Source organism: Bison bison, unplaced genomic scaffold, assembly GCF_000754665.1.
Source record: "Bison bison bison isolate TAMUID 2011002044 unplaced genomic scaffold, Bison_UMD1.0 scf7180017864062, whole genome shotgun sequence".
Classification (NCBI taxonomy): domain Eukaryota; kingdom Metazoa; phylum Chordata; class Mammalia; order Artiodactyla; family Bovidae; genus Bison; species Bison bison.
In genome coordinates, this window is record NW_011494634.1 from 1,110,749 (window position 1) to 1,123,320 (window position 12,572).

The following is a 12,572-nucleotide window of genomic DNA, read 5'->3' on the forward strand; positions in this document are numbered from 1 at the left end:
TAAAAGTTGAATAAGTCAAGATAAAATGGAACGTGAGGCCCTTAAAATCTGAAAGCCCCTAAAATCAGCATTTCTCTTCCAGCATGTTTTCAAAGATGTCTTTCTCCTTCAATACTGTTCCCTCTCCCTTTTCTATCATCATTATCTGACCAGTCTTTCCTGTCTCCCTATTTATTTTAGTTCATCTTTTGAAAATCTAAAGTGGCAAATTTCACGCCTTCCCTCTCACTTTTCATTTTAGAATTTGTACCGACTGTATTGACAGTGGCAAGTCAATGTTATTGAAATTCATGATGTTGCTTAATTAAACAGCCATTGAATCTGCAGGTTGGTAAGACTGGTCCTTGTATATGCCTGGGCAGTTGCAAGTGTTTTTGGTAATGGCAGAGTCAGTGGAATAACTTTGATCCTCCCCTGGACTCCATTCTTGGACATTCCTCTTTTCTGTCCACACCCACTCCCTTGATGATCTCATCCAGTTTCATGGCATTAAATATCATCTCTGTGCAAATGACTCCCAAATGTATATATTTAGTTCAGATCTCCCCTTTGAACTTTAAACTCCCAGAACCAACTGCCTACTCAGTATTTCCACTTGGATGTGTCACAGGCAACTTATACCTAATGTGTCCACATATGAGTTCCTGACATTCCTTTCCAAATCTACTCCTTCTAGAGTCTTCTCCACCTCAGTAACTGGCTGTCCCATTCTTCAGGTACTCAGGCTAGAAACATCCTTATCTGTTTCTTTCTCTCATACCTGCACCCAACCTGCCAACAAATGCTGTTGACTTTATCCATAACATTGATCCAGAACTCAACTACTTTTCATCATTTCCACTGCAACCTTCTGTTTCTGCGCCATCAGATCTAGCCTGAAATTACCGGCAACAGCATTCTAGCTGGTCTCCCTGCTTCCCTCTTTGGTCTTTCCTTACCCATAAACCAGAGAAATCATATTAACAATAAATTGATCATATTATCCCTCTGCTTAAAGCTCCAATGGCTTCAAGTATCATTCAGAGTAAAACTCAATGACTTTATAAAAATTTATTGTCCAGATTGGGACCTCTTTGAGAGTGAAAGGGAATGCTATTAATAGTTTAAGTGATCTCGGTGTAAATTTGGGCCATCCTAGACACCCGCTTATAAGGATCTGCATAATTTCCCACACCTTGCCATTATCTCTCTGGCCTCTGGTATAGTGTAACATACCTCAACCCTTCTGCCTCAGCACCAGCCTCTTCACTGTCCTGACGGCAGGAGGCAGACTTTCTCAGGACCTTTGCCCTTCCCCTAGACATATCCATAACTCATTTCTGCTTCCCTTCAGGTCCTTATTCAAAAATCCCATTAAGGTGTTCCCTGGAAGCTGTCTAAATATTTAAAACCCCCTTTCTACTACCTAGTCCCCTTCCTTGCTTCTTTATTTTTTTTATAAAATTTACACTTATTACTATCAAACATCCCATATATTTTATTTACTTAACTTGTTTAGCACCTTACACTTAGAATGTAATCTCAAGGGCAGGAATTTTTGACTTTTTGTTCTGTACCCCCCATTCCTAAAATAGTTGGAACATAGGAGACAGTATGTAAATATTTGTAAGAAGAATGAATGAATTATGATTAGTTTGAAAGGATACACAGGAGTTGTGTAACATCCGACACATTTAATAAATAGTATTATCATTTCACAGTTATTTTCATAGAATTCAATTCAGCACCAGCCTCCTTGCTGTCCTGAAGTACTGTCTGAATGTATTTGGGAAAAAAAAAAATGAATGTATTTGGACATTTATGGCTTCTGGGGATATATGATAGATGCAGAAGTTGGGGGTCTAGGAGCCACAGAGCAAATACAATGAGAGAAGAGGCAAAGTTCTTCAAGAAGTGAACACTGTAGGAGTAGAAGAGATAAAGGACATGATATTATAGTTGCATGTGAGTGACACAGAGTGCATGGGTGTGCAGAAGAGACGCAGTTTATATTCAATGACTTTTCAGACACTTCTGATTACTGATCAGAAGCAATAACTTCCATATTCTCTGGAATGACTCATTTTCCTCATCTTTCAAGGTGCCCAACCCCTGCTGCTGCTGAAGAACCCCCATTCTGGTTTGCGTTCTCCATCCCTTAGTAGGAAGCTACCTTGTATGCCCTACCTGACCTTCAGCTGTCTGTTCCTCATTGTCTTAATTTTTCAACATGAATCATCAGTTACTAACTCGGCATTTTGCAATCTGATCTCTCAAAGTTTCCACAATATTACAATGAAATACTGGCAAATATGAAGCAAACAGATGCTAAACAGATTTTTTTAATATCCACAAAGAAAGTATTTGCAGAGGAAAAATCCACCCATTGAAACCAATCAATCAAAGTTTATTGATTTAATCTCTGGGTTTGTTCTAATTTTTAATGTAGTTTCTTTGAATAATTTTAATTGATAACCATCCTGTGGGTTTTCCTTAAACTAAAGGCAATTTTTTAAAATGTGCTTTTATAAGTCTCCTGCCCCACCCCTACAGGAAGGGAGTAGCCTAGCCCCAGGGTGTGGATAATCAAAGCACTCTAAACAAACAGATAAAACATTTATTTTCCAAAAAATTCAACAAAATTATAGCTGAGAACATGCTTCAAAGTATAACATTAATAACTTAGAAAAATTACTTAAAGCAGTTACCAACTAGATAAAAAGTATTTCCTTCACCCCCCCCCAACAAACAAACCAATCAATAAAAAGTATGCTAAATGGCACTGAAGAACTGTTAATACTCATTACCATATGGTTTATGCTAAACGATCTTGTGTTAGTCGCTTAGTCATGTCAGACTCTTTGTGATCCCGTGGACGATAGCCCGCCACGCACCTCTGTCCATGAAATTCTCCAGGTAAGAATACTGGAGTAGATTGTTATTCCCTTCTCCAGGGGATCCTCCTGACCCAGGACTCAAACCCAGGTCTTCCACATGGCAGGCAGATTCTTTACCATCATCTTGGGTAACATTAAATGCAAAGAGTCTTTGCCTATTATTTTTCTATCTAATGTAAAAAAAAATTAACTTTATTATACAAAGTTTTCATGCATGCATGCTAAGTTGCTTCAGTCGTGTCCGACTCTTTGCAACCCCATGGACCATAGCCCACCAGGTTCCTCTGTCCATGGGATTCTCCAGCTGAGAATTCCATGGTGGGTTGCCATGCTTTCCTCCAACCAGGAATTGTCTCTTATGCCTACCTGCAATGGCAGGCTGGTTCTTTACCACTAGTGCCACTTTGGAAGCCCAAAGTTCACATAGCCATATTACAAATGATCAATTAAACTGTAAGTTTTATAGTTTAATAATTACCAGAGCAATTTAATTTTGTTTTTAATTTTTGAGTTATAATAAAACCTAATCATATAAATAATTTTAAGGCAATCTAGTCATCCCAGCTCCAGCATTGATTACTTCCTCTGACAAAGTTACCCTGACTCACTAAGTCTCAAGGACTTTATCTGTAAAATAGGGTTGATACTGAAACCCAACTAACAACATTCTTTTGAAAATAAGGGATGTAGAGAACTCTACAGAATGCCTGGGATATGGGAAAGCTTCAGTATATAAGAGCTGCCACCATGACTCTCATGACTGACACTGCTGCAAAAACAGGCACAAGCATATTTCAATGACTGAAGAAAACAAGTAGCTAACCAGAGTAGTGTCTCCAAAGTATTCCTACTTGTGTATTACTTTATCTTTACAGTTTAAAAATCCTAAATATTGCTGAGCACCTTATACATGTAAATACCTATAAAACCCTGATTAATGTATCATTTTCTGCACATTTGTGCCACACTGACTTTATCACAATGTACTGAAATGTAATCCTCTTCAATAGCCTAAAGAGACAAACACTCAAATCTTAAAAAGCATAGGACTTGCACAGCATACTGGGGGAATTAATCACGCACTGTCTCATATTATTTAATAAATCAGTCCATAAATGATATTTAATCTCTTACACACTAGACTGTAAGGACTACAAAGGAAAAGCAATGTATGTAGTTTTTGCATCTTTCACACTTGTGAAAGCTTGACACAAAGGAATTTCAAATGATTGGGCTGCCCAAAAAGTTCGTTCATGTTTTTCCGTAAGATGTTACAGAAAAACCACAAACAAATTTTTTAGCCAAGCCAATAGTACAGTGGAGTTAGCACTAGGAGAGAAGTCAGGAAATACAAACTTCAGCTGAGTAATTGTAGACAAGACATTAATTCTCTTCAGGCTTCAGATTACTCATCAGTCATGTGCTTTTCCATCTATGACATTGAGGTTCCTTTTCAAATGCTCTCATTCTAAAAAACACTAGCAAGAGGGATTTTTACCAGTGTTTGTTATTTTAATACACTTCATTTTTCCATATCAAAAGATTGAAGGAAGCCTTAATTATAGATTTTGTTCACTCATGAAATCTTGCCAGGAACTCAGAGTTCTTATCACTGTCTGTTTCATCCAACACAAATCCTTCAATCTGTTATAAGAACAGCAACCCCTCCACTACCAGCATTCCCACTGTCTGTGTGTTAGTCACTCAGTCGAGTCCAATTCTTTGCAACCCCATAGACTATACAGCCTGCCAGGCTCTGCTGTCCTCTATCCATGGGATTCTCCAGGCAAGAATACTGGAGTGGGTAGCCATTCCCTTCTCCAGTGATCTTCCTGACCCAGGGATCAAACCCAGGTCTCCTGCGTTGCGGGTAGATCATCTGAGCCACCAGGGGAGCCTCCCCACATCCTCTATTCTGTTTTATTTTCGCCTTAGAAGTCATCACACTCTGGCATACTGTATAACTTAGCTAATTTGTTTTGTCTTCCCCACCCCACTCTCACTACTGTGCCAAGCACCAGGCCCATCTGTGCCTTTAAAAAAAAAAATGGAGGTATATTTGGAAATTAAGAATTATATGTATTTAAGGTTTACAATTTGATGATTTGTTACACATAAATATTGTCAAATAATCACCACATTCAAGCTAATTAACATTTCTGTCACTTCAGATAGTCACCACTTTTCAGCACACGTGGTGAGAATACTTAAGATACAGCCTCCTGGCAAATTTCAAGTACACAATAAAGTGTTGTTAACTGTAGTCATGAATGCATGCATGCTTAGTCACTCAGTCATGTCCGACTCTTTGCGACCCCATGGACTATAGTCTTCCAGGCTCTTCTGTCCATGGGATTCTCCAGGCAAGAATACTGGAGTGGGTTGCCATGCCCTCTCCAACTATAGTCATACTATTGTACATTAGTTCTCCAGAACTTGTTTATCTTTCATAACTGAAACTTTGTGCCCCATGAACAATATCTCCTCCTGTTTGCGTCTTTCACCAGGATTTTGGGAGCACTTAATACCTCACCCCAGCACTTCCCAAATTATGCTCTGAGGATCTCTAGAGTTCTAAAAGATAGGAACTGGAGTTCTGCAAAGACAGGATTGCATGGGCTAATAAGTTTGGGAATGTCCCATCCTATACCTCCCATTTGAAGATACAGGACACATAATGAGAATATTTATGTGTTTATAAATGTCTCATTTTGTTAAACCCGATCAGTGTCTCCCAACCTAGTTTGGCTATGGAAACTTTTATTCCCAGAACACCATCGACATCTCAGAGGACACTTCTGCTTAGGAGAAAACTGTTTGGCAAATTCTTTTTTTACCTTCATGTCACATCCAAATGAACAGCAAATGTGAGAGAGTGAGCAAGGGTAAAGGCAGACATCTCTTTGCTATCAACTCTTAGAGTTCAGTAATGGTGAGAGAACATGGTTTTATGAAACAAATACTATACTTAAAGTCTTTGTGATTTAGTCCAAGCTCTGTCACATAACTAACTGTATGAAAGTGTTAGTCGCTCAATTCTGTCAGACTCTTTGCAATCCCATGGGCTATAGCCCTCCAGGCTCCTCATCCATGGGATTCTCCAGGCAAGAATACTGGAGTGGGTACCCATTCCCTTCTCTAGGGTATCTTCCTGACCCAGGGATTGAACCCAGGTCTCCTGCATTGTAGGCAGATTCTTTACCATCTGAGCCACCAGGGAAGTCCAACTAATTGTAAGCTGAGCAAATCACCTTATCTCTGAGCCTCAATCTCCTCTCCTATAATGAGACACATTGTAAGATAATCATATCCTGTTCTTTGAAACTGCTGACCAGCTTAGAACGTTTTGTGTAAACTTAAACTTATATTTAAAAAGTATTCTTCTGTGTGGATTTTTGAGGCCTATATTTTTAAAGTCCTCTTTCAGATGACTGGTGCCTTCCACTCTGAAGATGGATATATCTGATTTCTTAGACATGAAACAACAGGATTCTCTAAAGCCCTAAAAAGCCCAAAGAAGTATTTCAGAGTCGACAATGGAAACAAATTTAAAGACTAGGATATATTTACGTTAGCCTACGTAGTAGGATAATACCTAGAGAAGGCCTGAGAAATCTTATGTAGAATGGAGGAACATATAGGTCTACAGTATTATAAATAAGGAATAAATGAAATCTGAGCCTGCTTATTTGATGCTAGATTAATTGGATTATTTTTCTGCTCAGTTTTCAAAAGTAGTGACTGATGCTACAGAGTTGTACTGAAAAATTAATTTGTAGCTCAGCACTAATTTATATTCCAAAGCAACAGAGGAGCGGTAGATAATGATCGCTTCCAAGGAGGCTTCCTCTGGTCCTTATCTTTGAGGAAGATTCTCTTCTAACTCAGGAGGGAAAGATTCATTCCCAAACCTGTCTCTAAGGGAAAGAAATTCTATGATGGTTTAACATATACTTGCAAGTAATGCTCTAGAGAGAACTAGATGGCATTTAATGTTTTTCTTGCCATTGAAATATGTCTGCTGAAATAACTACAATAAAAAATTTTTTAACTAGATATAAAAGGTGACTGCACACTGAAAGATCGATCTACCATAAGTTTTAGTCTCTACCTGCTTGAAATTTGATATAAGCACTGATGACAATAAGTAGTTTGGCTTTAAAGAAAACAAGATTTTTGCTCTGCAGTGGAGAAGGCAATGGCAACCCACTCCAGTACTCTTGCCTGGAAAATCCCATGGGCGGAGGAGCCTGGTAGGCTGCAGTCCATGGGGACGCTAAGAGTCGGGCACGACTAAGCGACTTCACTTTCACTTTTCACTTTCATGCATTGGAGAAGGAAATGGCAACCCACTCCAGTATCCTTGCCTGGAGAATCCCAGGGACGGAGGAGCCTGGTGGGCTGCCGTCTATGGGGTCGCATAGAGTCGGACACGACTGAAGCGACTTAGCAGCAGCAGCAGAGTAAATAAATGTTTAGTCATTACTTTAGTCATCTCTAAGTAATTTCTGGGCCATTGAAATACATTTAATATGATATTTGCTAAGCAAGCATGCCTACCATCTGGTTACTGAAACTCTTATTTTTGCTACTTCATAGATAACATGACCCAGTAGCACTGAGATGGAGGGAACTGATATGAGCCTGTGGATCAATTCCAAAGCAATCTGAGAGTTCAAGCCATTCATTTGTTTGCAACACAAAGTGTTCTCCACAGAAGAAAACAAAGAGTCTAACTTATCTGTCTCTTTCCTGTCCTGGTATCTGGAAAAATGTCCATCGTGACAGGGTGCACACAGGTTTACAATACTAAGCCAACTTAAGGAAGAATGGAACGAAGAATAAGAATGGAACACCATCTGCGTGCTGCTTGGGCTGTATCCTCCTTGGTTCTGGTGCCAGCAACACTGTTCCAGGTCTGCAGAGCACACACAGAAACAGCAGCAGCTGGATAACATGGCAAAAGTCCACATGTCTATGGGAGTAGGGCAGAGAAGTACCCAAACCAATCTTTCCATCAGTCCCTGGCAAGTACCCCTGTGCACCAAACCAAAGACAGAATTTGTAGCACTGCCTGACACATAGTAGGGACTCAAATATTTACTAAATATAATCATCTGGGAAGTCTATGAATAGTAATATAAACACTGCTGGAAGAATGATTAACTTAATGTCTGGATGTATGCTTAACACTTGGTCCAGACGTTCACAACTTTGACACTATTAACATTTTGAGCAAATAATTCTTTTCTGGGAACCAGAATGGGAGGAGTGTTATCTTGCGCACTGTAGAAGGCTGAGCGACCTCCCCAGTCTCCATCTACTAGACACCAACCGTGTCACCCCCACCCTCAGCAAAAGTGTCTCCAGACACTGCCAAATAGCCCCTGAAGGGTGATGTTAACAAAATCACCTCTAGTTGGGAACCACTTATCTACTCTCTGTGTCACGTGCTAGAACTAGAAATACTATATTCTCTTCTCTTTTTTTCTATGTTGATATTTCTTGATCTATATATTGAAGGTACTTTATTCTCTAAATCTGCTTTCACCCAATTGTCTCTAAACTCCATGTTTTCATACATCTCAGTGGGGGGAGGGCTTTCTAGGTACATCCATACAAATTAAAAGAAAAAAAAAAGTCTCCCCCTTGAGCAATGGGAAATATGAAGCAAAGAGTAAACATTCTGTATAGAAATGGTACTAGTAGATAAGGGGCTGTTTTGCAGAGTGATATTGAGAAGGTCTTGCACCCAGGATAGACCCAGGAGCCTGAGCTGCAACTGATGTGTGTGTGTGTGTGTGTGCCCAGAAAGAATTCCTGCGTCTAAAAAGAAACTAACTTCATTTGTTTGCTATGCAGTCTCTTAATCTTAACAATAAAACTCCTCTGTTATACAAAAGTATCCTTCTGACAAACATAGTATTTTCCTCCCTTGGCTTTGTTTTTATTTACTTCCTATTTATGTTAAGGTTGCAGAAAGATAGGCATGGGCTCCAGGAACAGGCAGTCTCAGTAAGGCTTGCCCCTGCAGAGGCACAGTAAGCAGTCCTGCTGTCTGAAGACACCAGTAGTCTTTTAAACCTCTAAGGTAAACTGATAATGTTGCCTATCTACTCTTCCTTTAAATGAAAAAAAAATTAAAATCTTAGAATTCTGATTTAAACCTAGCCAGTGGGCAACCCACTTGAAAATGATTCCACATGCATGTCTCAGGGTGAGAAATAATTTATGACAAATAAAGCTCATGAAAAATTCTAATTTCATTCATGTTGCTACAAGTATACCTTCATGCTTTAAAAAAAAATGTGGGCTGGTAACATTTTTCTACCTTACTTACAGTGTAGAGTTAAACCTGTGCCCTTACCTCTCCTCCAGTGCAGGGAAAAGGATTGGAGTATCTAGAAGTGCAAATAGCTCCCTTCTTGACAACATCGTCTTCCAGGCCAAATGTAGCTGAGCAGTTAGTTGCAAAGTACTTGTAAGGCTTCCATGTTTTTCCAAAGTCCTGGGACCGGTCCAGCACCATGGCTGCCGGCCGGGGAGACTTGAACACCATAATTAGATGAGTGAAGTAGAATTCAGCTTCCAGGTCTAGCTGGATCTTTTCTCTGTGTACATCCTCAGCAGACTGCCACCACGTGCGAGGATACCTGAAGGAGGAGTCTGCCATGGCAGCTGGTAGGTGAGCCAGGTGAGGCTGGGCAGCATTGCATTTGTCACATTTGGGCTGCTGACAAGTCAGATCAGTGTTCTCACTGTAGAAGCAGTACAGTTCAGTGGCGTTCTGACCACAGGTGGTGTCTGTCCAGAGTTTTCTCCCTAAAGCCAAATTTCCCATCCGAGGGTTACAGGCTTTTTCACAGCGGGAACTCACTCCAGCCACTCCACTCAGTCCTAGAGATGGGAAAGCATATGTTATTCAAGACAAACCCATCTGGAAAGCTCTTCTGTCCACCCAGTCCATCTTCAGCAGTCCCCATGTTGCCCTGAGACTTTCAGTAAAGAGGAAATTCTACCAAATGCAAATATGGAAGTGTGTGAATGTGCATGAATGTATGAGGGTGTGCCTGCATGCGTGTTTCATGTTCAGATGTACAATTCACATAAAAGAAAATAAAATCACTTTAGGCAAAGGGTGAGAGGAAGGAAAGTGTTAACACTGGGAAAAGATAATGGGCCTAAACCTTTTCAAATATTTTTAAACAGTCTCTATTTTTGAAACACACTCATTTGCTTTTGAAGCCATGACATAAATAATACTAAAAACCAACAACGTTTTTAAGATCACTCAGTTTAGTCTTTCAAATATAATTTGAGTCCTTGGCATTATCTAATATGTGTATGAGAATGCACTACAGAGGGAATATAGAATTCTACCATATTTTTAAGACAAAAATATGAAGGGACAAATTCTCTAGGAAAATCAATATGAGATATTGGTGTACAATGGGATCTCATTTAGGGAACTAAGATGTGCAATATCTGTTTTTAGTACTGCATAAATGTAACTAAGAAAAAACCCTCTAAACTACCAGATGACAGAAAAGCTTATTTGATGTGCTCTCTCCCTCTTGAGTGCTTATCCCTATGACAGGTTATATAGTAGTCACCTGTTTGCCTAACAGGAGAATGGTTACAGTCTGGCAGCCACTAACAGCACCTTTAAACATAATCTGTGAACTAAAACACCTTCTTAAAGAAACATGTGCTTCCACCCAAACAAAGGCCCAGCAGACTTTAATGTTTCAAAATTACTTAAAATGATAAACATTATCCACCCATTAACATGCTGACTACATAATACAATCCTTTAATTTGGGCTTGTCATTTTAATTATGAATACCTTAAACAAAATTATCTATTTTAAAAGTTAAAACAGAGAGGGAGAGAACGAAAAGGAAGCCAAACCCCAAATTCTAGCTAATTGAACGTTTCTGCTTCTTAAGAGAGTGCACCTCTGAATTGTTATCACTATAAGCCAAATGACAACTTAGACCAAAAGAGAGACATTTCACACACTGACTACCACGAGCCTCACATAGTCTTTGCAACCTTAAGAAAGGGCTTCCTTAGGCATAGTTTTTAAATGTCAGATTCAAGTGTGCCTTATGTCTGGACTCTGCTTGCCACTTTTCTGATTAGCTGGGGCATCAGCTGCTTGTGGCCAACATCACACGAACACACAATGTGCTATGACTCACCTGTAAAGCATTTCAGGGAAAATCATATACTGCCCGTACAAGTATTTTTGACTTGAAACACTTGCCTTGTGATATTTATTTACAACCTTTTGATTGCTTGCATGTTTTTGCCATAACATGGTTTGAAAGGTTTATTAAAGTTCACTTTGTGGTTGGGGGAGCATACATAAGTGCACACAGGGATGCTTAAGTAGCAGGAATTAAAATAAAAGCTTAGACCCTTTAACAGTTCCTTGGGAAACGTTCTGAGTAATTTTAGAGCTCCCCCTGCCCCCCGCCAAAAAAAAACTAAGAAGCAATCCAGAGAAGACTGGAGTTAGATAAATAATCGATGGACACAATACTTAGAGATCCCTAAAGAAGTGACTATCCAAATATAGCAAGGATGCCCCTAACAGTTCGACTGGGGTTTGGGATGCAGATTCTAAAGCCTGGCTTTTCTTCATGCTGGCATCTCTGGGGGCAGAGTAGATGAAACCGAAGGGACGGGAGAAGTGTGCCAATGCTCCCTCTCCACCCGTCAGTCCCTCCAGCCCACACTCTCCTTTCTGGAGCAAGTGAGATGCTTTGAAAGACCAAGAGGCCAAATAGTTACTCACTGTCTTTCCCTCTTACACCCTGAACTGCACTTGAGCCTAACTGGAAACCAGGTGACCTACAAGAGGAGAGAGAGGAACAGAAGGGGCTCCCAAATTTAGAAAGAGCAAGCTAGGACTGGTGGCCAAGGGCAGCCCAAGGCAGCCCGGGTGGGAGTGCAAGGGCGAGCGCATCTGACGACGCCGCTGCCCGGCGTCCAGTTACCCAGACAGGAAGCAGACCCGCCTCCGACCTCCCGCGGAGCCTCCGCCAGGGTACCAATTCCCCAGGGCGGCAAACCAGCTCCTTGCAACCTAGGGTGATCACCACCTACCTTCCCAGGCCGGGGTCTGAGTTCTAGCCACTGTCCCGGTGAGAGGGCCCTCACCCCGCCCCAGGTGTCCCTACCTGGCTCCCAAGTACCCAGCAAGAGTTCGGGGACGACGGCGATCGCTCTCAACAAGAGAGCGGCCCCGGCCCACGCGCGCCCAGGGTCGCTGGGCCACCCCTCCCCGTCATTCCTCAGGCCATGTAGTGCCGGGGGATGGCGAGCCTGGTCCTTTGTTCCCTCACAAAGTGGAAAGGCAGTTTTTTACTAGTCCAAACCGAGGAAAAAACCAAGGTCGCACTATCTCAGGCAGGGCGCACCCAGGATATCGGGTTATCCAAGGGCATGTGTATCGCAGATGCAAAAAAAAAAAAAAGAATAATATTTTAAACTGCGGAGACCCGGGGAAAAGGAGGCGGAACATGGCCACTCATTTCATCCTTGGGCGCTGAGCTCGGCGCTCTCAGCCTGCGCACCCCTGTATCCCCGAGTCCCGAGATGGGGAACACAAGAGCGAAGGAAGGGGGGTGGGGGCCCGGCAGCGTCACCACCCACCTGCGGCCACCGCGGAGCAGCCCCAGAGCAGTA

The 12,572-nt window shown here is 41.3% G+C and overlaps 1 protein-coding gene across 1 annotated transcript in view; it reads right to left on the minus strand.

The window, feature by feature from the left end:
• The window catches only part of NTN4 (netrin 4), a 134,177-nt gene extending 121,611 nt beyond the window's left edge, over nucleotides 1-12,566 (minus strand). Inside the window, exons 1-2 of the mRNA XM_010836288.1 lie at nucleotides 12,540-12,566; nucleotides 9,244-9,773 (exon numbers count right to left, since the gene is read on the minus strand). Coding sequence (XP_010834590.1) covers nucleotides 9,244-9,717 — 474 coding nt within the window. The 5' untranslated portion in view covers nucleotides 9,718-9,773; nucleotides 12,540-12,566. The remainder of the gene's footprint in view (nucleotides 1-9,243; nucleotides 9,774-12,539) is intronic.
• Between the last annotated feature and the right edge of the window lie 6 nt (nucleotides 12,567-12,572).